The 23,057-nt window shown below is 40.8% G+C and overlaps 1 protein-coding gene across 3 annotated transcripts in view; it reads left to right on the top strand.

Annotated features, from left to right (window-relative positions):
- Positions 1–22,834, top strand: part of EFCAB2 (EF-hand calcium binding domain 2) — a 138,650-nt gene extending 115,816 nt beyond the window's left edge. For 2 of the 3 annotated variants that reach the window (XM_029227805.1, XM_029227804.1), the window contains 4 exons: positions 15,467–15,546; positions 16,376–16,418; positions 16,528–16,594; positions 21,114–21,713. In XM_029227805.1, coding sequence (XP_029083638.1) covers positions 15,467–15,546; positions 16,376–16,418; positions 16,528–16,594; positions 21,114–21,229 — 306 coding nt within the window. In that variant the 3' untranslated portion in view covers positions 21,230–21,713. Of the gene's footprint in view, positions 1–15,466; positions 15,547–16,375; positions 16,419–16,527; positions 16,595–21,113 lie in introns of all 3 variants that reach the window. The other variant, XM_029227803.1, reaches the window with a different exon arrangement.
- Positions 22,835–23,057: the final 223 nt, after the last annotated feature.

Genomic DNA, 23,057 nt, shown 5'->3' with positions numbered 1-23,057 from the left:
AAACATCTTTATTGGGGTATAATTGCTTTACAATGGTGTGTTAGTTTCTGCTTTATAACAAAGTGAATCAGTTATACATATACATATGTTCCCATATGTCTTCCCTCTTGCGTCTCCCTCCCTCCCACTCTCCCTATCCCACCCCTCCAGGCTGTCACAAAGCACCGAGCTAATATCCCTGTGCCTTGCGGCTGCTTCCCCCTAGCTATCTACCTTACTACGTTTGTTAGTGTGTATATGTCCATGACTCTCTCTCGCCCTGTCAAAGTTCACCATTCCCCCTCCCCATATCCTCAAGTCCGTTCTCCAGTAGGTCTGTGTCTTTATTCCTGTCTTACCCCTAGGTTCTTCATGACATTTTTTTTCCCTTAAATTCCATATATATGTGTTAGCATACGGTATTTGTCTTTTTCTTTCTGACTTACTTCACTCTGTATGACAGACTCTAGGTCTATCCATCTCATTACAAATAGCTCAATTTCATTTCTTTTTAAGGCTGAGTAATATTCCATTGTATATATGTGCCACATCTTCTTTATCCATTCATCCGATGATGGGCGCTTAGGTTGTTTCCATCTCCGGGCTATTGTAAATAGAGCTGCAATGAACATTTTGGTACATGACTCTTTTTGAATTTTGGTTTTCTCAGGGTATACGCCCAGTAGTGGGATTGCTGGGTCATATGGTAATTCTATTTGTAGTTTTTTAAGGAACCTCCATACTGTTCTCCATAGTGGCTGAACCAATTCACATTCCCACCAGCAGTGCAACAGTGTTCCCTTTTCTCCACACCCTCTCCAGCATTTATTGTTTCTAGATTTTTTGATGATGGCCATTCTGACTGGTGTGAGATGATATCTCATTGTAGTTTTGATTTGCATTTCTCTAATGATTAATGATGTTGAGCATTCTTTCATGTGTTTGTTGCCATTCTGTATATCTTCTTAGGAGAAATGTCTATTTAGGTCTTCTGCCCATTTTTGGATTGGGTTGTTTGTTTTTTTGATATTGAGCTGCATGAGCTGCTTGTAAATTTTGGAGATTAATCCTTTGTCAGTTGCTTCATTTGCAAATATTTTCTCCCATTCTGAGGGTTGTCTTTTGGTCTTGATTATGGTTTCCTTTGCTGTGCAAAAGCTTTGAAGTTTCATTAGGTCCCATTTGTTTATTTTTGTTTTTATTTCCATTACTCTAGGAGGTGGGTCAGAAAGGATCTTGCTGTGACTTATGTCATAGAGTGTTCTGCCTATGTTTTCCTCTAAGAGTTTGATAGTTTCTGGCCTTACATTGAGGTCTTTAATCCATTTTGAGCTTATTTTTGTGTATGGTGTTAGGGAGTGATCTAATCTCATACTTTTACATGTACCTGTCCAGTTTTCCCAGCACCATTTATTGAAGAGGCTGTCCTTTCTCCACTGTACATTCCTGCCACCTTTATCAAAGATAAGGTGTCCATATGTGCGTGGGTTTATCTCTGGGCTTTCTATCCTGTTCCATTGATCTATCTTTCTGTTTTTGTGCCAGTACCATACTGTCTTGATTACTGTAGCTTTGTAGTATAGCCTGAAGTCAGGGAGCCTGATTCCTCCAGCTCCTTTTTTCGTTCTCAAGATTGCTTTGGCTATTCGGGGTCTTTTGTGTTTCCATACAAATTGTGAAATTTTTTGTTCTAGTTCTGTGAAAAATGCCAGTGGTAGTTTGATAGGGATTGCATTGAATCTGTAGATTGCTTTGGGTAGTAGTCATTTTCACAATGTTGATTCTTCCCATCCAAGAACATGGTATATCTCTCCATCTATTTGTATCATTTTCTTTCATCAGTGTCTTATAATTTTCTGCATACAGGTCTTTCGTCTCCTTAGGTAGGTTTATTCCTAGATATTTTATTCTTTGTGTTGCAGTGGTAAATGGGAGTGTTTTCTTGATTTCACTTTCAGATTTTTCATCATTAGTATATAGGAATGCCAGAGATTTCTGGGCATTAATTTTGTATCCTGCTACTTTACCAAATTCATTGATTAGCTCTAGTAGTTTTCTGGTAGCATCTTTAGGATTCTCTATGTATAGTATCATGTCATCTGCAAACAGTGACAGCTTTACTTCTTCTTTTCCGATTTGGATTCCTTTTATTTCCTTTTCTTCTCTGATTGCTGTGGCTAAAACTTCCAAAACTATGTTGAATAAGAGTGGTGAGAGTGGGCAACCTTGTCTTGTTCCTGATCTTAGTTGAAATGGTTTCAGTTTTTCACCATTGAGGACGATGTTGGCTGTGGGTTTGTCATATATGGCCTTTATTATGTCGAGGAAAGTTCCCTCTATGCCTACTTTCTGCAGGGTTTTTATCATAAATGGGTGTTGAATTTTGTCGAAAGCTTTCTCTGCATCTATTGAGATGATCATATGGTTTTTCTCCTTCAATTTGTTAATATGGTTTATCACATTGATAGATTTGCGTATATTGAAGAATCCTTGCATTCCTGGAATAAACCCCACTTGATCATGGTGTATGATCCTTTTAATGTGCTGTTGGATTCTGTTTGCTAGTATTTTGTTGAGGATTTTTGCATCTATGTTCATCAGTGATATTGGCCTGTAGTTTTCCTTCTTTGTGACATCCTTGTCTGGTTTTGATATCAAGGTGATGGTGGCCTCGTAGAAGGAATTTGGGAGTGTTCCTCCCTCTGCTATATTTTGGAAGAGTTCGAGAAGGATAGGTGTTAGCTCTTCTCTAAACGTTTGATAGAATTCACCTGTGAAGCCATCTGGTCCTGGGCTTTTGTTTGTTGGAAGATTTTTAATCACAGTTTCAATTTCAGTGCTTGTGATTGGTCTGTTCATATTTTCTATTTCTTCCTGATTCAGTCTTGGCAGGTTGTGCATTTCTAAGAATTTGTCCATTTCTTCCAGATTGTCCATTTTATTGGCATAGAGTTGCTTGTAGTAATCTCTCATGATTTTTTTTATTTCTACAGTGTCAGTTGTTACTTCTCCTTTTTCATTTCTAATTCTATTGGTTTGAGTCTTCTCCCTTTTTTTCTTGATGAGTCTGGCTAGTGGTTTATCTATTTTGTTTATCTTCTCAGAGAACCAGCTTTTAGTTTTATTGATCTTTGCTATCGTTTCCTTCATTTCTTTTTCATTTATTTCTGATCTGATTTTTATGATTTCTTTCCTTCTGCTAGCTTTGGGGTTTTTTTGTTCTTCTTTCTCTAATTGCTTGAGGTGCAAGGTTAGGTTGTTTATTCGAGATGTTTCCTGCTTCTTAAGGTGGGCTTGTATTGCCATAAACTTCCCCCTTAGAACTGCTTTTGCTGCATCCCATAGGTTTTGGGTCGTTGTGTCTCCATTGTCATTTGTTTCTAGGTATTTTTTTATTTCCTCTTTGATTTCTTCAGTGATCACTTCATTATTAAGTAGTGTATTATTTAGCCTCCATGTGTTTGTATTTTTTACAGATCTTTTCCTGTAATTGATATCTAGTCTCATAGCATTGTGGTCGGAAAAGATACTTGATATGATTTCAATTTTCTTAAATTTACCAAGGCTTAATTTGTGACCCAAGATATGATCTATCCTGGAGAATGTTCCATGAGCACTTCAGAAAAATGTGTATTCTGTTGTTTTTGGATGGAGTGTCCTATAAATATCAATTAAGTCCATCTTGTTTAATGTATCATTTAAAGCTTGTGTTTCCTTATTTATTTTCATTTTGGATGATCTGTCCATGGGTGAAAGTGGGGTGTTAAAGTCCCCTACTATGAATGTGTTACTGTCGATCTCCCCTTTTATGGCTGTTAGTATTTGCCTTATGTATTGAGGTGCTCCTATGTTGGGTGCATAAATATTTACAATTGTTATATCTTCTTCTTGGATCGATCCCTTGATCATTATGTAGTGTCCTTCTTTGTCTCTTTTAATAGTCCTTATTTTAAAGTCTATTTTGTCTGATATGAGAATTGCTACTCCAGCTTTCTTTTGGTTTCCATTTGCATGGAATATCTTTTTCCATCCCCTTACTTTCAGTCTGTATATGTCTTTAGGTCTGAAGTGGGTCTCTTGTAGACAGCATATATAAGGGTCTTGTTTTTGTATCCATTCAGCCAATCTGTGTCTTTTGGTGGGAGCATTTAGTCCATTTACATTTAAGGTAATTATCGATATGTATGTTCCTATTCCCATATTCTATATTGTTTTGGGTTCGTTATTATAGGTCTTTTCCTTCTCTTGTGTTTCTTGTCTAGAGAAGTTCCTTTAGCATTTGTTGTAAAGCTGGTTTGGTGGTGCTGAACTCTCTCAGCTTTAGCTTGTCTGTAAAGGTTTTAATTTCTCCATCAAATCTGAATGAGATCCTTGCTGGGTAGAGTAGTCTTGGTTGCAGGTTTTTCTCCTTCATCACTTTTAGTATGTCCTGCCACTCCCTTCTGGCTTGTAGGGTTTCTGCTGAGAGATCAGCTGTTAACCTTATGGGGATTCCCTTGTGTGTTATTTGTTGTTTTTCCCTTGCTGCTTTTAATATGCTTTCTTTATATTTAATTTTTGACAGTTTGATTAATATGTGTCTTGGCGTATTTCTCCTTGTATTTATCCTGTATGGGACTCTCTGTGCTTCCTGGACTTGATTAACTATTTCCTTTCCCATATTAGGGAAGTTTTCAACTATAATCTCTTCAAATATTTTCTCAGTCCCTTTCTTTTTCTCTTCTTCTTCTGGAACCCCTATAATTCGAATGTTGGTGCGTTTAATGTTGTCCCAGAGGTCTCTGAGACTGTCCTCAGTTCTTTTCATTCTTTTTTGTTTATTCTGCTCTGCAGTAGTTATTTCCACTATTTTATCTTCCAGGTCACTTATCCGTTCTTCTGCCTCAGTTATTCTGCTATTGATCCCATCTAGAGTACTTTTAATTTCATTTATTGCGTTGTTCATCGTTGCTTGTTTCATCTTTATTTCTTCTAGGTCCTTGTTAACTGTTTCTTGCATTTTGTCCATTCTACTTCCAAGATTTCGGATCATCCTTACTATCATTATTCTGAATTCTTTTTCAGGTAGACTGCCTAGTTCCTCTTCATTTGTTAGGTCTGGTGGGTTTTTACCTTGCTCCTTCATCTGCTGTGTGTTTTTCTGTCTTCTCATTTTGCTTATCTCACTGTGTTTGGGGTCTCCTTTTTGCAGGCTGCATGTTCATAGTTCCCGTTGTTTTTGATGTCTGTCTCCAGTGGCTAAGGTTGTTTCAGTGGGTTGTGTAGGCTTCCTGGTTGAGGGGACTAGTGCCTGTGTTGTGGTGGATGAGGCTGGATCTTGTCTCTCTAGTGGGCAGGTTCACGTCTGGTGGTGTGTTTTGGGGTGTCTGTGGCCTTATTATGATTTTAGGCAGCCTCTCTGCTAATGGGTGGGGTTGTGTTCCTGTTTTGCTAGTTGTTTGGCATAGGTCGTCCAGCACTGTGGCTTGCTGGTCGTTGAGTGAAGCTGGGTGCTGGTGTTAAGATGGAGGTCTCTGGGAGATTTCTGCCGTTTAATATTATGTGGAGCTGGGAGGTCTCTTGTTGACCAGTGTCCTGAAGTTGGCTCTCCTACCTCAGAGGCAGAGCCTGACTCCTGGCTGGAGCACCAAGAGCCTTTCATCCACACGGCTCAGAATAAAAGGGAGAAAAAGTAGAGAGAATTAGTAGAAGTAAGAGGAAAGAAAGAAGGAAAGGAGGAAAGGAAGGAAGAAAGAAGCAAAGAAAGAAAGAAAGGAGGGAGGGAGGGAGGGAGGAAGGAAGGAAGGAAGGAGGGAAAGAAGGAAAAAAGACAGAAAGAAAGAAGATACAGTAAAAATAAAATAAAGTATAATATAGTTATTGAATTAAAAAATATTTAGAAAGAAAAAAAAAAGGGACGGATAGACCCTTAGGACAAATGTTGGAAGCAAAGCTATACAGAGAAAATCTTACACAGAAGCATACACATACACCTTCACAAAAAGAGGTAAAGGGGGAAAAATCATAAATCTTGCTCTCAGAGACCACCTCCTCAATTTGGGGTGATTCGTTGTCTAAAGGAGGGAAGGAAGGAAAGAAAGAACGAAGGTAAAGTATAATAAAGTTATTACAATTAAAATTAATTATTAAGAAAAAAATTTTTTTAGAAACCATGGACGGATAGAGCCCTAGGACAAATGGTGGAAGCAAGAGTATACAGACAAGATCTCACACAGAAGCATACACGTACCCATTCACAAAAAGAGGAAAAGGGAAAAAAATCATAGATCTCGCTCCTAAATTCCACCTCTTCAATTTGGGATCATTCCTTGTCTATTCAGGTATTCCACAGATGCAGGGTATATCAAGTTGATTGTGGAGCTTTAATCCGCTGCTTCTGAGGCTGCTGGGAGAGATTTCCCTTTCTCTTCTTTGTTCTCACAGCTCACAGGAGCTCAGCTTTGGATTTGGCCCCGCCTCTGCGTGTAGGTCGCTGGAAGGCGTCTGTTTTTTGCTCAGACAGGACGGGGTTAAAGGAGCCGCTGATTCGGGGGCTCCGGCTCACTCAGGCCGGGGGTGGGGGGGGGAAGGAGGGGCACTGCGTGCGGGGCGGGCCTGCGGCGTCAGAGGCGGCGTGACGTTGCGGCAGAGGCCGGCGTGACGTTGCTCCAGCCTGAGGCCCGCCGTGCGTTCTCCCGGGGAAGTTGTCCCTGGATCCCGGGAACCTGGCAGTGGCGGGCTGCACAGGCTCCGCGGAAGAGAGGTGTGGAGAGTGACCTGCGCTCGCACACAGGCCCCCTGGTGGCGGCAGCAGCAGCCTTAGCGTCTCCCGCCCGTCTCTGGGGTCCGCGCTTTTAGCCGCGGCTCGCGCCAGTCTCTGGGGTTCCTTTAAGCAACGCTCTTAAACCCCTCTCCTCGCGCACCAGGAAACAAAGAGGGAAGAAAAAGTCTCTTGCCTCTTCGGCAGGTGCAGGCTTTTCCCCGAAATCCCTCCCGGCTAGTCGTGGTGCACTAACCCCTTCAGGCTATGTTCAAGCCGCCAACCCCAGTCCTCTCCCTGCGCTCCGCCCAAAACCGAAACCCGAGCCTCAGCGCGCAGCCCCGCCCGCCCCGGCGGGTGAGCAGACAAGCCTCTCGGGCTGGTGAGTGCCGGTCGGCACCGATCCTCTGTGCGGGAATCTCCCCGCTTTGCCCTCCGCACCCATCGCTGTGCACTACTCCGCGGTCCCGAAGCTCCCCCCCTCCGCCTCCCGCAGTCTCCGCCCGCGAAGGGGCTTCCTAGTGTGGAAACTTTTCCTCCTTCACAGCTCCCTCCCACTGGTGCAGGTGCCGTCCTTATTCTTTAGTCTCTGTTTTTTCTTTTGCCCTACCCAGGTACGTGGGGAGTTTCTTGCCTTTTGGGAGGTCTGAGGTCTTCTGCCAGCCTTCAGTAGGTGCTCTGTAGGAGTTGTTCCACGTGTAGATGTATTTCTGGTGTATCCGTGGGGAGGAAGGCGATCTCCGCGTCTTACTCTTCCGCCATCTTCAAGGTCCCCCCCAGGTAGGCCAGTTTTGTTTCCCAGTCTTGGAGTAGTGGCCTTATGTAGGAGAGTCCCATGGGGCCCAGCAGCACACTCCCCTCTGGTCACCAGAGCTATATGCCCCCTCTGTGGGCTGTGTGTGCCCTTCTGTTGTGGCAGGGCTGACTACTGTGGGCATGCTAGTAAGCGGGGCTGGTCCCCAGCCCAGTTGGCTGCAAGGCCCTGCCTCCTGCAGTGGCTGTGGTCCTGCTGGAGGGTGGGGTAGGCTTCCCATGTGGTTGGCTGAGCAGCCTGGTGAGGGGAGGCAACCACTGCCGGCCCACTGGAGGGCAGGGCTTGGTCCATCCGAGGCTGTCTGTATGGCCTGGGGAGGGGTGTTAGGGAGAGGCTGCTGCCAGCTCACTGGTGGGTGGATAAGCCCCCAGCACGAATATGCTAGAGGGAGGGTTCCAAATGGCACTTGCCAGTGCTGGTGTCATTGTGGTAGAAGAAGCTCCCAGAAATGGCTGCTGCCAGTGTCTTCATCCCTTGGAGGTCCAGCTGCTTCCTGCCTCTTTGGGAGGCTGTCCAAGATTAGCAAGTGGGTCTGACCCAGGCTTCTTTCAAACTACTGCCTCTGTGCTAGGATTCGGAGTGTGTGAGATTTTATGTGTGCCCTTTAAGAGTGGAGTCTCTGTTTCCTACAGCCCTCCAGCTCTCTTATACACAAAGTCAGACATTCTGGGGACTCATCTTCTGGTGCAGGACCGCTGAGCTAGGGAGCCCAACATGGGGCTTGAACCTTTTGCTCCTTGGGGGGAACCTCTGCAATTGTGAGTATCCTCCTATTTGTGGGCTACCTACCTAGGGGTATGGGTTCTGGCAATACAGTGTCTCCAGCCCTCCTACCTGTCTTGTTATGGTTACTTCTTTATATCTTTAGTTGTGAAAAGTCTTTCCTGATAGTCTTCAAATAATTCTCATAGGGAGCTGCTTTGTAAGTAGTTGTAATTTTGGTGTGCCTGTGGGAAGGTGTGAGCTTAGGGTCTTCCTACTCTGCCATCTTGGCCACACCCCCAATCCATCACCTTAATACAATCCTTGTTAGTATTTCAGTGCGCTTCCTCCCATATTATTTTCCTGTACATGGTTTTAACATGACAGTAATCTTAAGTACAGTTTGGTATATATAGTTTTGAACCTTGCTTTTTCCTTAATATATCACAACGATTTTCCATGTTATTATAAAAATTTCATTATTTAAAAAAATACATGCTGATTAAAATTGGACAAGAAAAAAGTAGGGGAGTGATCTCTCTTGTATCCATCACTCAAACACAACCAGAATATTTTACCTTTTTTACTCAATATTACATCAAGATGATTCTTCCATAATATTATCTAATTTTTAAAAAGTAACGTTTTAAGAAGGAAATCCTGTCATATACAGTAACATGAATGAAACTTGGAGATATTATGATATGTGAAAATGCTAGTCACAAAAAAGACAAATACTTCGTGATTCCACTTACATGAGGTATCTAAAGTAGTCAAACTCTTAGAAACAGAAAGTCTAGGGACTTCGCTGTGATCCAGTGGCTAAGACTCCATGTTCCCAATGCAGGGGGCCCGGGTTCGATCCCTGGTCAAGGAACTAGATCCCACAACTAAGTGTTCGCGTACTGCATCTAAAGATCCCGCATGCCGCAACGAAGATCCCACATGCCACAACGAAGACCTAGCACAGTCAAATAAATAAATTAATTAAATAAATAAATATTTAAAAAACCCGGGTCTGTTGTTGAAGATAAATAGACAGTTTGAGTAAAATTGCTTCATAAAATATAAAAACAGTGATATTTTTGAATTAACATGTTATTATAAATGTGATTTTAAATATATCTTTGGACCTAATAAAGTTTATACAGTATTTGCATATTTATTGTGCTAACCAAATCTCAACCCAGGTTAGAGCTTTTCCTCCAGTCTTATTGCAACACAATTTTAAACAATTGCTTTTTATGTAAATGGGTAGAGGATTACCTTAGTGGTAATTGCTTCAATATTTACTGCCTCTGTCAAATAGGAGAGGGCTCTACTAGGAGTAGGGAGGGACACTCAATGCCTCCGTGGAGAGAAAATGAAACTGAAGGGTGTGAAACAGTTAGTGTAACTGGAGCCTCTTACCCTCCCCACCCCAACCCTGACCTGAGGATAAAATGGGGAAATTAATGGCTTGACAGCCACTGAACTCCCCTCATCACTTCAAATTATAGAAACTTACAGTTGGAAGGGACCTTATTGATTACATGGTTTAGCCACCTGTTGATTCTTAGACGATAGTCCAGCCAAAAGATGATTCAGTCTTTTTTGATACTTCCAGTACTAAGAAAGAGACTTATAACCCAAAAGAAGTACATATCCCAATTTTTACACAACAGCCTCTGGAATGTTTGGAGAAAATAATTTTTCTAAAGTAGGTAGCTTTAAGATTTTTTATTTGTCAAGATAATATAATTGGCAAATGCCAATGAATTTTTGTTATTATTTTATTCTGTTCAAAGTAGAGAAATATTTTCTAAATTGTATTTGTGTTTTGGTTTTGAAACATGATTTATGTCCAAATTTGTATATGTGGTATTCAAGTCGAACTTGAAGTATCTCCTTATCTCCTTGTTTTTATATTTTTTACTATAAGTAGTTTTAAAAAATCATATGTGTATCATATTTGGTGAGCTGGAGCTAGATGAAATGTAGGCGCTTTATAAACCATCTTAACTACTGGTATTATCTTGCTTTCTTGAACCATGAAATAGTTCAGTTTATTGACTGATTGTATGTCACTGGGGAGAAATGAATTTTCACTGTGTTTTATTATACCTATCAGTGAGTTCAACATTAAAATAAATAATGGTTTAATGAGAAAAAAGATGGCCTGATCATTTCACTGTGGGAATGGGAGAAAGAACCCTGGGCTATGATCCCATCAGAACACCTGACCGACTTTGAGCACCAAGATAGGCACTTCACTTCCCTGTGCCCGAATTTCCTCAGAAGCAAAACAGATTAAGAAAATTGACTTTTACCAAAGTAGAGTGAGAAACAGTATTTGCCTCATGCTTTGAGACTTAGATAAATGTTGCTTTAAAAAAAAAATCCCACAGTATTTACATATTTATTGAGACTTCTCTGTATTGGGCACAAGGATGCAAAGAGACTATGGACTGTCTGAAGGCACTGTGCTAGCCTTGTGCAGGTGGCCCCTTTGTGTGGCAAGGAAGCAGTGTCTTCAGGTCGCCTCTATCACCATAGTTCTTTGGAGGAGGAGAAGCCAGGTGTATCAGGGTGAACACCTGCTGGCAGGCTATTAAGATGAATTCACAGGATGGTACTTGAAGGCTAAGCTGAGGATCTTCCTGCAAAGAGGTTTTGTTTCCTTTGCATTCATAAATGCTACTGAGGTTACTTTCTAATTATTACCTCCCTTCAAGCTCATAAGCCTTTCTCTTAGATGAAACAGACTAGATTATAACTTACTTTGCCTCATTCATGTTTGTAGTAACAAGATACATTTGTTTTGTTTGTTTTTGTCTTTTGAAGAGGAGGGAGGTGTTTGGTGGCTGTCTACTATTCTCCCTCTCCTATCAGTCCAAGAAGCATGTAGGGGAACAGCAAAGGTGGAGACATCACTGCTGCTAATCCACATACCCTGTCGTCTAGGCAGGGATCCAGGGCTCAAGGGACAAGATATTAGCCTAGCAGTTTAATACATTCACATCACATTCCATGTGACATTTTACAGATAGGAGGCAAGATCAAACTTCTGTAAAAAGTTAGGTCCATATGGTGGGTCATGGAGGATGTGTCTAAAATTTTAGCACCAGAGATTGATTCTTTTAGGAGGAGGTATCATCGCATGATATAGAATCAGAAGTGTGTACACTATTGATTAAAATAATGATAATCGGGCTTCCCTGGTGGCACAGTGGTTGAGAATCTGCCTGCTAATGCAGGGGACACGGGTTCGAGCCCTGGTCTGGGAGGATCCCACATGCCGCGGAGCAACTAGGCCCGTGAGCCACAACTACTGAGCCTGTGCGTCTGGAGCCTGTGCTCCGCAATAAGAGAGGCCGTGATAGTGAGAGGCCTGCGGACTGCGATGAAGAGTGGCCCCCGCTTGCCCCAACTAGAGAAAGCCCTCGCACAGAAACGAAGACCCAACACAGCAAAAATAAATAAATTAATAAACTCCTACCCCCAACATCAAAAAAAAATAATGATAATCATAATAATTCAAGGCTCACAAAGAACCTTTATGTCATATCTCATGTAAGGTTCACAACAATGTGCGTGTTTGTGTGTGTGTGTATAAAGTTTGCTAGAGCTGCTGTAACAAAGTACCACAAACAGTGGCTTAAACAACAGAAGTTTATTGTCTCACAGTTCTGGAGGTTAGAAGTACAGAATTAAGTTGTTGGCAGGGTTGGTTCCTTCCGTTGACTATGAGAGAAGGATCTGTTCCAGGCCTTTCTCCTTGGCTTGTAGATGGCTTGTCTTCATGTTCACATGACATTCTCCCTGTGTGCATGTCTATGTGTCCAAATTTCTCCTTTTTATAATGACGTCAGTCATATTTGATTAGGGCCCACCCTAATGACCTCATTTTAACTTGATTACCTCAGGGAGTACCCTCTCTCCAAATAAGTCACATTCCGAGGTACTAGGGGTTAGGACCCCAACATATGAATTTTGGGAAGATACAACTCAACCCATAACTCTACCTATCTATATATGTATATATACAATATACTATAAAGAATGGTTCAATATCTGATATATTTCTATTAAATCTTAAAGACATTTTAATATGTGGATTTAAATAATCATTGAGCCATCATTGCATAACATTTCTAGAAAGTAGTGTTTTTGTCCTGTCTTACTCATGGCCTCATAAAGTTAACTAGTTTGTCCTGCACCAAAAATAATAGAAACACCTCTTATCCTCCCTCTACCCACTCATTTCCAGATTGCCAGGAGTGGTATTCTACCCTACTCTTCTTGTTTCTCTTTTATGGTAGAGGAACATACCAGGTTTTTTTAAAATGCCTTTTATTTTTTATTTATTTTTTTAAAACTTAACTTATTTATTTTATTTTTACTTTTTGGCCATGCTGCACAGCTTGTAAGATCGTAGTTCCCTGACCAGGGATTGGACCCAGGCCCTCGGCAGTGAGAGCACAGAGTCTTAACCACTGGGCCGCCAGGAATTCCCTGAAATGCCTTTTAGAAAACCAGTGGAATCCAAATAAAGCATAAACTTTAGTAAATAACAATGTGTCAGGATTGGTTCATTAGTTGTGACCATGAACCAAGTGTAGTTGTCCCATAATAAGGAAAGGGTAAACAATCGAGGAAACTGGGGCGGGGTAGGGTGGGGTATATGGGAACTCTCTACTATCTTTGCAAGTTTTCTGTAAATCTAAAACTATTCAAAAATAAATTTATTTAAAGAATAAAAAAGTTTTTATACTAGAAAGTAGTATATATTATACAGTACATTAATGCTGTATTTAGAAATATCATATAATTGTATTGTTTTTATGCCATTGCTTGTACGTCTTTTAGTACAAAAGAACAGATTAGTTGTGGCCTCTAGAGGACAGTGTTGAGTCATAGAAAGATTTTCACAATCTGCCTAAATTGAAGATGGACTTACACATTTTTTCTTCTTCCTTCTTTTAACCCCAAGGCCCCTGTTTGTTCATTATCCCTCTTTAAAAAAAAAAAAAAAAAAAAAGCTAAGGAAAATGTATGCCTCATCTGCTATCCTGATTTATTGGAGATTTGCTTTAACTTATTATTTTTGTGGAGTTTTGGGTCTACACAGATCTGTCAGGCCAGAATGACCTGCAACATTTTCACCCATGTTCAGAGCACCAAGGGCTTGTGGAAATTGTGCAGGAGTGTGGCGATGGGGGGGAAGCATTATGAGGGACATAGTATGGGTTTGTGAATTCTCATGTGATGGAGAGAGTGCTATAGAGTTGAACTCCCTTTAGAAAAACTAAAAACAGTTTGTAGATTAATGAAGATGCTCAAAAATTAAAGAAGAGCTTTGATCTTTCAAGGTCAAGACTGTTTGCTCTGCAGTGGTTTGTTGGGGGTAGGGAAAGGGAAACAAACCATTACTCTAGCTTCTGGAACAGATTTCTGGATTAATTAGAATAGAAATTCATCATTTTAATTTAAAAATTATCCCTCCAGAGGCAGTCTCATGAGATTGACATTTTATTTTTAAGAGGCTTGAGGGGTTGGGAGTTACAGAGTGCTACTCAAGCGCATTGGAGCCATATGAACCTTAATTTGCAAAAAGCTTGCCTTGGATCTAGAGGCAGCTGAAAATAATTGTTCATGTATTGGTGGGCTCAGAAGTTCTGAAACACGTCATTCTGTCATTAGATGGATGACATTTTTTGCCGATAGTGGAGTCCAAGGGCTTCACTCATACTAGGTAAGAATCTAGTATAAACATTCAAAAATAGTTGTCATTTGATGACAGTGTGTTCCACTTAGCAGCACCTATAGATTTCTTATCTTTTGCTCAAAGAATAAATCTTTAAAAATCTCCACTGTTGAACTGGGATGTGTGAGCCTTTTAATAGAATTTTTGAAAGGGAGTGGAAAATTTACATCCCCTCATAAATAGCGTGACATGAAAGTTAAAATCAATAGCGTATTGGTAGCCACACCATCGAAGTTGAACCTTGTGGGCATGAGTCTTCCTCATTCTCATCTGATGGTGCTGGGTACCAAAAATTCTTTCTTAGGTATTGTCTTCTCTTAATTAGTGGTGATATAACAATGTTCCACAGGCCATCTGGTTATTTAATAAGTATTACAAGGATTCGATAGATACTTTAGCCCTTGACATTGAGATTGGTCCCCTAACCTGGTCTCTTACCCAGTGTTCCTTATCTCAGGGAAGAACATTACTCCATCCCATTTGTGCAAGTCAGAATCCTGGGAGTTGTCCTTGACTCCTCTTTTTTTCTCATCCTTGCACATAATAGATGCTGTGCCAGGTTTTATTGGTTTTACTTCTTAAATATTTCTTGAAAGCACCCACTTCTCTCTCCATGGCCACCACTCTAATCCAAGCCCTTGTCATATCTGCTTAGACTACAGCAGAAGCTGGCTCACCTACAAACAGTGTGAGCTTTCAGACACACATCTATGAGACCTTCAGTGATTTAGGGTAGCAGTGTCTTAGGATAATAACCAAACTCACTTTCAAGGATGGTAACACCCTGCACGTTCTGGTCCCTGTTTCTCTCTCCAGCCTCATCTGAAAACATTCTCCTCCTTTCTCCCTGTGCTCAAGCTTCCTGGCCTCCAGTGCATCCCACAGGGTCTTGTAATTTCATCTACCTGGGACTGTCTTCCCTGCTGTCTTTGTCTGATTGTCTTCTACCCTCCTTTATAAATCACCTCAAGTGTGATTTCTTCATGAATGCCTTTCCTGATGATTTGGCCCAGAAAAGTTTTCTTTATTCTATGCTCCTTTACTTCATTGTACTTAACATAAACTTATAATTAGACACTCAGCTTTGTTGTTTGTTGATGGATATATATCTCTGCTACCAGCATATAAATTCTGTCAGTGGAGACCATGCCCAAGTATGCTCACTATCAAATCCCCAGCACTTGACACAGTGCTTGGAAAAAAGTAGTTGTTCAATACATTTGTTGAATGAATAAGTGGCTTTTGTTTTTTTGGGGTTTTTTTTTGCGGTATGCGGGCCTCTCACTGCTGTGGCCTCTCCCGTTGCGGAGCACAGGCTCCGGACGCGCAGGCTCAGCGGCCATGGCTTACGGGCCCAGCCGCTCTGCGACATGTGGGATCATCCCGGACCGGGGCATGAACCCGCGTCCCCTGCATCAGCAGGTGTACTCTCAACCACTGTGCCACCAGGGAAGCCCTAAGTGGCTATTTTTTATTGAATGTTTAGGTGGAGGAAGAAGAACCCACTGGATACATTCGATTTGAAAAATTTCTCCCAGTGATGACTGAAGTACTACTGGAAAGAAGGTAAGAAAATAAGTGCAATTGTTAAGGTAAGGTAATGATTGGACTTGCATTAATCTCAAAACACTTGGCTTTTTCACTTTATATGTTATACTCAACCAATATTTATCATAGGATAGCTTCCTTCTAATTTTTCTCTATACTTCTGAACTGCTGGTTGGTATGTGCTCCGAAGTATCAACCACTTCAGTATTAATCTAATAAGCAAAGTGTAATTAAAGGGCAAATAAGCTGCAAAAAGCATAAATCAACAACATTCTTATTATCTTCTGTTCTGAATTATCAATGATAATAAGAATTAGCCCTAATTATTTTTCTAGAGAAAGTGTAGCATTAGCTTACCATAGTTGGTTTACTGTAGAAATTTTGTTCCCAAATAAACAAAAATAACCAAAGTCACTTTCATGGATGGTAACGCCCTGCACGTTCTGGTCCCTGTTTCTCTCTCCAGCATCATCTGAAAACATTCTCCTCCTTTCTCCCTGTGCTCCAGCCTCCTGGCTTCCAATGCATCCCACAGGGTCTTAGTGCATGTAATTTCATCTACCTGGGAGGAGATAATAATGGGAACGAGTTTTGTTTGGATTATTTTCCACAATAATGAAAAAGTTAATAGATAACATCAAACATGCCAGTGATTTTTAACTAAGTATTCCTTGTGGCTGTGGAGTACTTTCAACTTTATTATCTAGATATCCAAAAATATTTCAGTGAGGAAAGTATTATTAAATATCCTAGTATGTTAGCAGCTTTTTTTTTTTTAATGTGATCATTTGTTACGTACAGACTGAGCTAAATACTGTGGCATTTACTCCTTTTATTGCATAATTAGATATAGACCAATTCCAGAAGATACCCTTCATCGAGCTTTTGAGGTGTGTAAATTCCAGATTTTATATATATTTATATTTACATGAAAAATTCATCATGCAGAATTTATTCACCAAACAAAAAATATAATATCTATCTTTTCTTTTCCCTTAGGTGTTAGATCCAGCTAAACGTGGATTTCTTTCTAAGGAAGAATTGATCAAGTATATGACTGAAGAAGGTGAGAGTGATTTATTACTTACCTTATAACAGTAACTTATTCAAGTGATTAATAATTTAAAAACAATTAGGCAAAAATTCTAGGGGATACTTTAAAATCAGTCATTCCAGTTAAAAGGAGTTATTTATTCTTCTTATTATTTTGGTTTTGGTGTGGTTTCCATTTTGTAGGGGGTAAGAGAACAAAGAGTAAGTTAAGGGGAGATGGATTATTGCCTTATAGGATTTTGTAAAGTACAATGATACTTCTATAAATTGAAGTCATTCCATTCACTTAGAGTATTTCCAGAATAAAGGGTATGCCACCAGGAAAACATGAACTATCAATCACTATAAATCAATGCTTGTTACTAGATTGAAGATTTGAATTGGAGTCTATAAAAATTTCTTTTATAAAAACTTTTCAGTTGGTGAAGTTAGGGATAATACAGCCTCAAATAAATATGAATTCACATAAAAATTTTCAGTTTTTTATGCTAATGGTACCATATATATTTGCTTTGCACTTGAACTGTACACACATGCATGCACACACACATATACATACATATATATGCACACCTATATATGCCAACATATTTCCTTTAGGAATTCTCTCTGCTTAGGCTGATGTGTAAATTTGTTTTCCCTGAATGTCAGTAGCCTAATGGACATTCTTTTGAAGCCATTCTCATATTGGTCGCTTCCCCTCTTCCTATATAAAGTTAGAGCTCCATCTCTGTTCAGTTCACTAGTTCATAGATGAGTCCTGAATGATTCAGAGTTGCTAATCACTTGAGACAATCAGGAGTGCAGGGAATTTTGAGTCAGGAAGATTAAGACTGCATCTCCACGTGCCACTGTTGGACCATTTTTGACCTGATCCACCATTAGGTGAGAATACAGGGGGTGAGAGTAAGAGTGGCATGATTGTCATAACTGCCGTCCAAGAACCCATGACCTTGTTAAAATTATCTTAGGGGTTAACTTTGATGGAAGTGTTATGTTTCAAAGCACCAACCTAGGAATTACTTTAAGGGAAGTAAATCCTAGGTTATATTAGGCAACATGGATTTCGTCAAAACAACCAAAACAGTTCAATGTCATTAGTGTGACATGCCCACTGTGTAGGTGAGGGATACTAAGCACAGCAAGAGGTAGTGATACTAAAATCAGCTCCCTTTCTCAAGGAAATTATAGTCTTATTGGAGGAAATAAAACCAACGTATAAAACAATTCAAAATATAAGACAGTAGAAAAAAGTGAGTATCAGAAGATCAATGTGGGCTGGACCAGCCTGGAAAGCTTGGTCTGGGAAGACTTAAAGAGAAAATAGGTTTGTTAAGATGGTAGAATAACCTGGGTGTTTATTGAGAGCAGGGGTAAAATCTTCCGCATTGTAGCACCTCCCACGCATAGTAAGTCTCAGCAAATATTGGTTGAATTAACGAATGAGTGAGGAGATGAATGTAGAATGGGTGAAGGGACTGATGAGGGGGAGACATAGATTGATAGAAAGTATGAACAAAAACTGGGAGGTGGGAATGAGCACTATATTTCGGGAGCCTGTGAGAAGACAGGGCCCAGAGGGTCTTGTTGGCAAACGGTAGGAAATGAATCTAGGTCGATTGACTGGGATTAGATTGCGGAGGCCGGGGCTCAGGAGAATTCATCCTACGGGCAATGGAGAAGCATTGTAGGGTTCTGAGCAGGTGAATCACACAATGCAAGAGAGATTGTGGGAAGGTTAATCTGGTGCTGGTAGGCTTGTGAGATGATCGAGAAAGAGGAGAGACTGGGGAGACCAGTTAGGAGGCTAGTTCAGCGTTTTGAAGGGCTGTATCTGGCAGTGGCAATGGGAATGGAAAGAAGGGATTGATGCAATGGGACTGTCTACAGAAGGATCCACAGGTCATGATGAGTAACAGAGTGCCGGGGACAAAGATAGGAGCTGAGTCAAAAGTAACAGGGCTTTGGCCTGGACGACGGGTATTACGGTAATGCTACTGACTGAAATAGAGCAACCAGAAACAGACTGCAGTGGATACAGAGACAGTGCAACTTTTCACAGTGTCCACAGAATATTAATCACTTTGAGAATATGCATTCTAAATGCCCAGGATGTTGTATGGTGAACATAATAAATCACATAGAATCAAGTTCCTGCAAGATAGAAGTCCACATGTGTCCAGGTATGTGTATTGTGTCAGACAGCATTTAGCAGCAGGGAAGATCTTGAAAAAAACTTTTCGAACAAACACATATCACTGCCTATGTGCCAGGCAATGTTCTAAGTGCTATTCAAATAATAACATTTAATTCTCATAACAAGCCTATGAGATAGGTAATATTATTATCATCTGTGTTTTACAGACAGGAAAACTGCGACACAGAGAGGTTAAGTGACTTGCCTGGGATCTTAAAGCTAATGAGACAGTAGAGCATTTGAACCCGGGCAGTCTGGCTCCCAAGCTTGTGCTTTTAATCCTTAAGCTATTTTCCTCCCATCCTTAATCAAATACTACGTATCTCTTTCCTTGCCTGAGGAAGCAGTGACCACCTTCCGTTTTTTTTTTTGTTTTGTTTTGTTTTTTTGCGGTACGCGGGCCTCTCACTGCTGTGGCCTCTCCCATTGCGGAGCACAGGCTCCGGACGTGCAGGCTCAGCAGCCATGGCTCATGGGCCCAGCCGCTCCGCGGCATGTGGGATCTTCCCAAACCGGGGCACGATCCCGTGTCGCCTGCATCTGCAGGCGGACTCTCAACCACTGCGCCACCAGGGAAGCCCACCTTCCATATTTCACTGTGAGCAAAACCTTGTTCCAAGCAGTCAAGTGTGGTTCCTGGACCTTGAGTTGGACTGCTGGCATGCAGACCCAGTTCCACCACCCACTGGCTGGGGCTGCCTGCCTGTTTCTTTGTGTGCTGGTGTCCTCAGCTGTAAGTGGGGATAATAGTTCTTACCTCTCCTGAGGTGGTTGGGAGATTAACTTAGTTAATATCTGTGAAGCACTAAGATCAGTGCCTGGCACACAGTAGTCCCCGATAAGTGTTTATTGTCAGTATTCTCATGAGGACTTACATGCCCAGCAAAGTTCATTGCCAGTGGATTTAGTATTTAACAATCAGGTTATAAGAAAGATTCAGAAATTGTCTTTTGGGGCTTCCCTGGTGGCACGGTGGTTAAGAATCCACCTGCCAATGCAGGGGACACGGGTTTGAGCCCTGGTCCGGGAAGATCCCACATGCCGTGGAGCAACTAAGCCTGTGTGCCACAACTACTGACCTGCACTCTAGAGCCCGCGAGCCACAACTACTGAGCCTACGAGCCACAACTGCTGAAGCCCGGGCGCCTAGAGCCCGTGCTCTGCAACAAGAGAAGCCACCACAATGAGAAGCCCACGCGCCGCCACGAAGAGTAGTCCCTGCTCTCAGCAACTGGAGAAAACCCGTGTGCAGCAGCAAAGACCCAATGCAGCTAAAAAATTAAATAAATGAATAAATAAAATTAAAAAGAAAAAGAAATTGTCTTTTTAGGCATTTTAGGCATTCTTTCTTTCCTTAAGACGTAAACATGATTTCAGAAGAACTCAAGCACGTTCCCATTGTTTGGTAATACTATCATCATTGTCATAAAAATCCCCACTTGAATAATTTCTGTATTATTAACTGAATTCCACCTAGAAAGCGTTGTTTGTAGTGGCAGGTGACAAACTCAGAAATTTACCTGCTTGGATTAAGACTCTTTAGGGGTGAGCTGGCGATTTGGATGCTTCTGTATTTTTGTTTAATGTCAGCACAAAGTTCTATCTTAAATAGATGACAGTGTTTCCAATGTTCTTCCTGAATTTGCTTTTCATCTTGGTGAAACCAATATCCAAGATGGTCTTCAGCTATTACCTGAATCCAGCTAAAGCCCACAGATTTTCTATCCAGCTTGTGGTTTCATTTGACAGCAGCACTGGGCCGAACTATAGCAAAGAGGACTGTTTTGAACTGGCTGATGAATGCATCTGTCACTGCGTGCAGCTGGATCACTAAACTGACGTACCCTGGTTAGAGAATATTCATAGACATTGTTATAGCTTAAACCTCTGTTATCTCTTCTTCAGCATTTCTGCATAGCAATCAGTTAATCCTTTCTTCATACCCTTACTAAATATAATGATTAGACTCCCTGTAAAACTATGACTTCAGGTTAATCCTTTGGCGATTTTAGTGGTTTTAATTTAAGTAAATAAACAACCTTATTTATGATGTTTTCATGTCCTCCTGCTGTTTTGGCTGAAACGATTGATTCTATAGGTTGCTTGAGATACGATACCTGCAAGGTAAAATAACTCCAGAATTTGCCAGGGGTCCAACAGCATGCTCTTTGAACCTCTGGACTGTCACGATGTGCTGGCTTTATGGCCCCAGGGAGAGTAACTAGAGACACAATGGGGGATGGTGGGGCTCCACGGCAGTTAAGTGGGCTAGTGGAAAGAGAAAAAAAAAATCAGAGGATTGTAAATGATGAGTTTCCCTTCTTGTTCCTCCCAGGTGAGCCTTTTTCTCAGGAGGAAATGGAAGAAATGTTGTCTGCTGCAATTGATCCAGAATCGAATTCAATTCATTACAAGGACTATATAACAATGATGGTGATAGATGAAAATTAAACACTCTACAGACTTCATTTCTAATTGAAAGATCATTTTAAGAATTGCTTGTCCTTGTTAATTTCACATTTTATTTTATAATTCCTACATAGTGCTAATTAATGCCTTGTGACAACTATTTCAAGATATTTTGTTTTTTAAAGGTGATCATAACAGTGTAAAACACAAATTTATTTAGTATTTCTAGCCCTATGGAATGACAAACTGCTAATTATTTTAAAACTATTCTTAAAATATTTAACATTATCCATGGATTGTTACTAATTTTCTACAATAAAACCCAGGTTACTTTCAAATTAATTAAGCTGACAAAATGAAGAATGATTAGAATGACCCAAAGTTTTGCATGTAAAGATCTTGGGTTGGGGCAGAATGACCATAAATTGAAAATGAGTAGTAATGTGATGACAGCTTCTTTTTAAAACAGCGAACACTTCAGCAATCAGAATGTGGAAGGAAAGTCATCGAAGCGGATATTAATAATTAATTTCTTATGAGTGCCAATTATAAATCTCGTTTGAGATGACAGTAACTTAGCATAAAAATTTTAATTTGCTGATCTAGCATGTTACCTGCCATTTATGGAATAGCTAAAGGAGTTGAGATAATTGAACCTTGAGCAAAGAAGACTGATTGGAAATCGGTAATGTAAGGAAGTGGCAATTCTCTTGTGGTCTTTAGAATTCTTAACCTATTCAGAATACCTGTCATGAGAATATTGTCCTGAATACTGAGTAAGAAAATTGAGAAATGTTATGGGGTGCAGAAGGTACGGCTGTTGAAAGAGCGGGATAAAGTTATCTGAGCACAAAGAATCACAGTGGAAAAGCAAAGGGGAAAGTAAGATAAAGGAAAATGAATAATCTTCCGTAACCTGTATCATTCTTTCATACACACACACACACACACAGTGATCTCTATTTAAAGATGCTTCAGCACTACACGTGCCTATACATACATATAAACATTTAATGCTGCTTGTGATTCTTCCTCCTAGGCATGCAGGGGGCTGCTACTTAAGAGACTCTATCATTGTTCATTCATTCATTCATGAAACATTTACTGAGAATTATTAGTTAATGTACTAGGAGCTGGAGTTGCACGGTGAATCAGTCCCTAACTAGTCAAGATCACAGTTTAGTGAGGGAGACCTGCAAGTCAATCAGCAACCACATTTCAGACAGGGCACATGCAGGGCCTCTAGTTGCTTTCTGAGTGAAGAGGACGGTAGTAGGTTACAGAGCTTGAGGAGAGTGGTAAAATTTGGAAATATCTCTTGTGGGAAATGGGAGAAAGAGTTGAGAAAGAGCCCATGTAAGAATTTCAAGAAATCCTGGAGGATTTTGTTCAGTAACTCGGGCCCACGAGCAAAAATGATGGATTGTTGTATTGATTCAGGGTTAAGGTTTGTCATCTGAGTGAGATGGAGGCAACCAAAGGTCAAGGGAGTAGAGGAATTCACAAGAAAGCAGTTGTAACAATGCTCTCTGGAGTCTGAGTAGTAGAGATACATACAGGTAGGAGTGGGCTCTCAGACCGAGAGACGGAGGCAGGGCCTCAGGACCTCCAAAGGGGCAAACAGCTGTGCAGGGGGAGCGAGAGATGATGGGCTTTCCTGCCATTCCTGAGTAATTACATGCTTTGCTTGAAATTTGACTTCACTGTGTTTTTAGAGTGTTCTTTCATTCTCCTATGTTATTATTATAATTAATGATAATAGCTAACATCTGGGGACTGCTCACTATGTGCCGGGCACTGATCTGAGTGCTTTTTATATATTAGCTGATTTAATCCTCCCAGCCACCCAGCGATATGGGTCACAGCTATA

The sequence above is a fragment of the Monodon monoceros genome, unplaced genomic scaffold, assembly GCF_005190385.1.
Source record: "Monodon monoceros isolate NGI ecotype Baffin Bay Population unplaced genomic scaffold, NGI_Narwhal_1 Super_Scaffold_18, whole genome shotgun sequence".
NCBI lineage: Eukaryota > Metazoa > Chordata > Mammalia > Artiodactyla > Monodontidae > Monodon > Monodon monoceros.
Note: the sequence above shows the minus strand (reverse complement) of the source record. Positions and strands in the feature narration are given on the sequence as shown.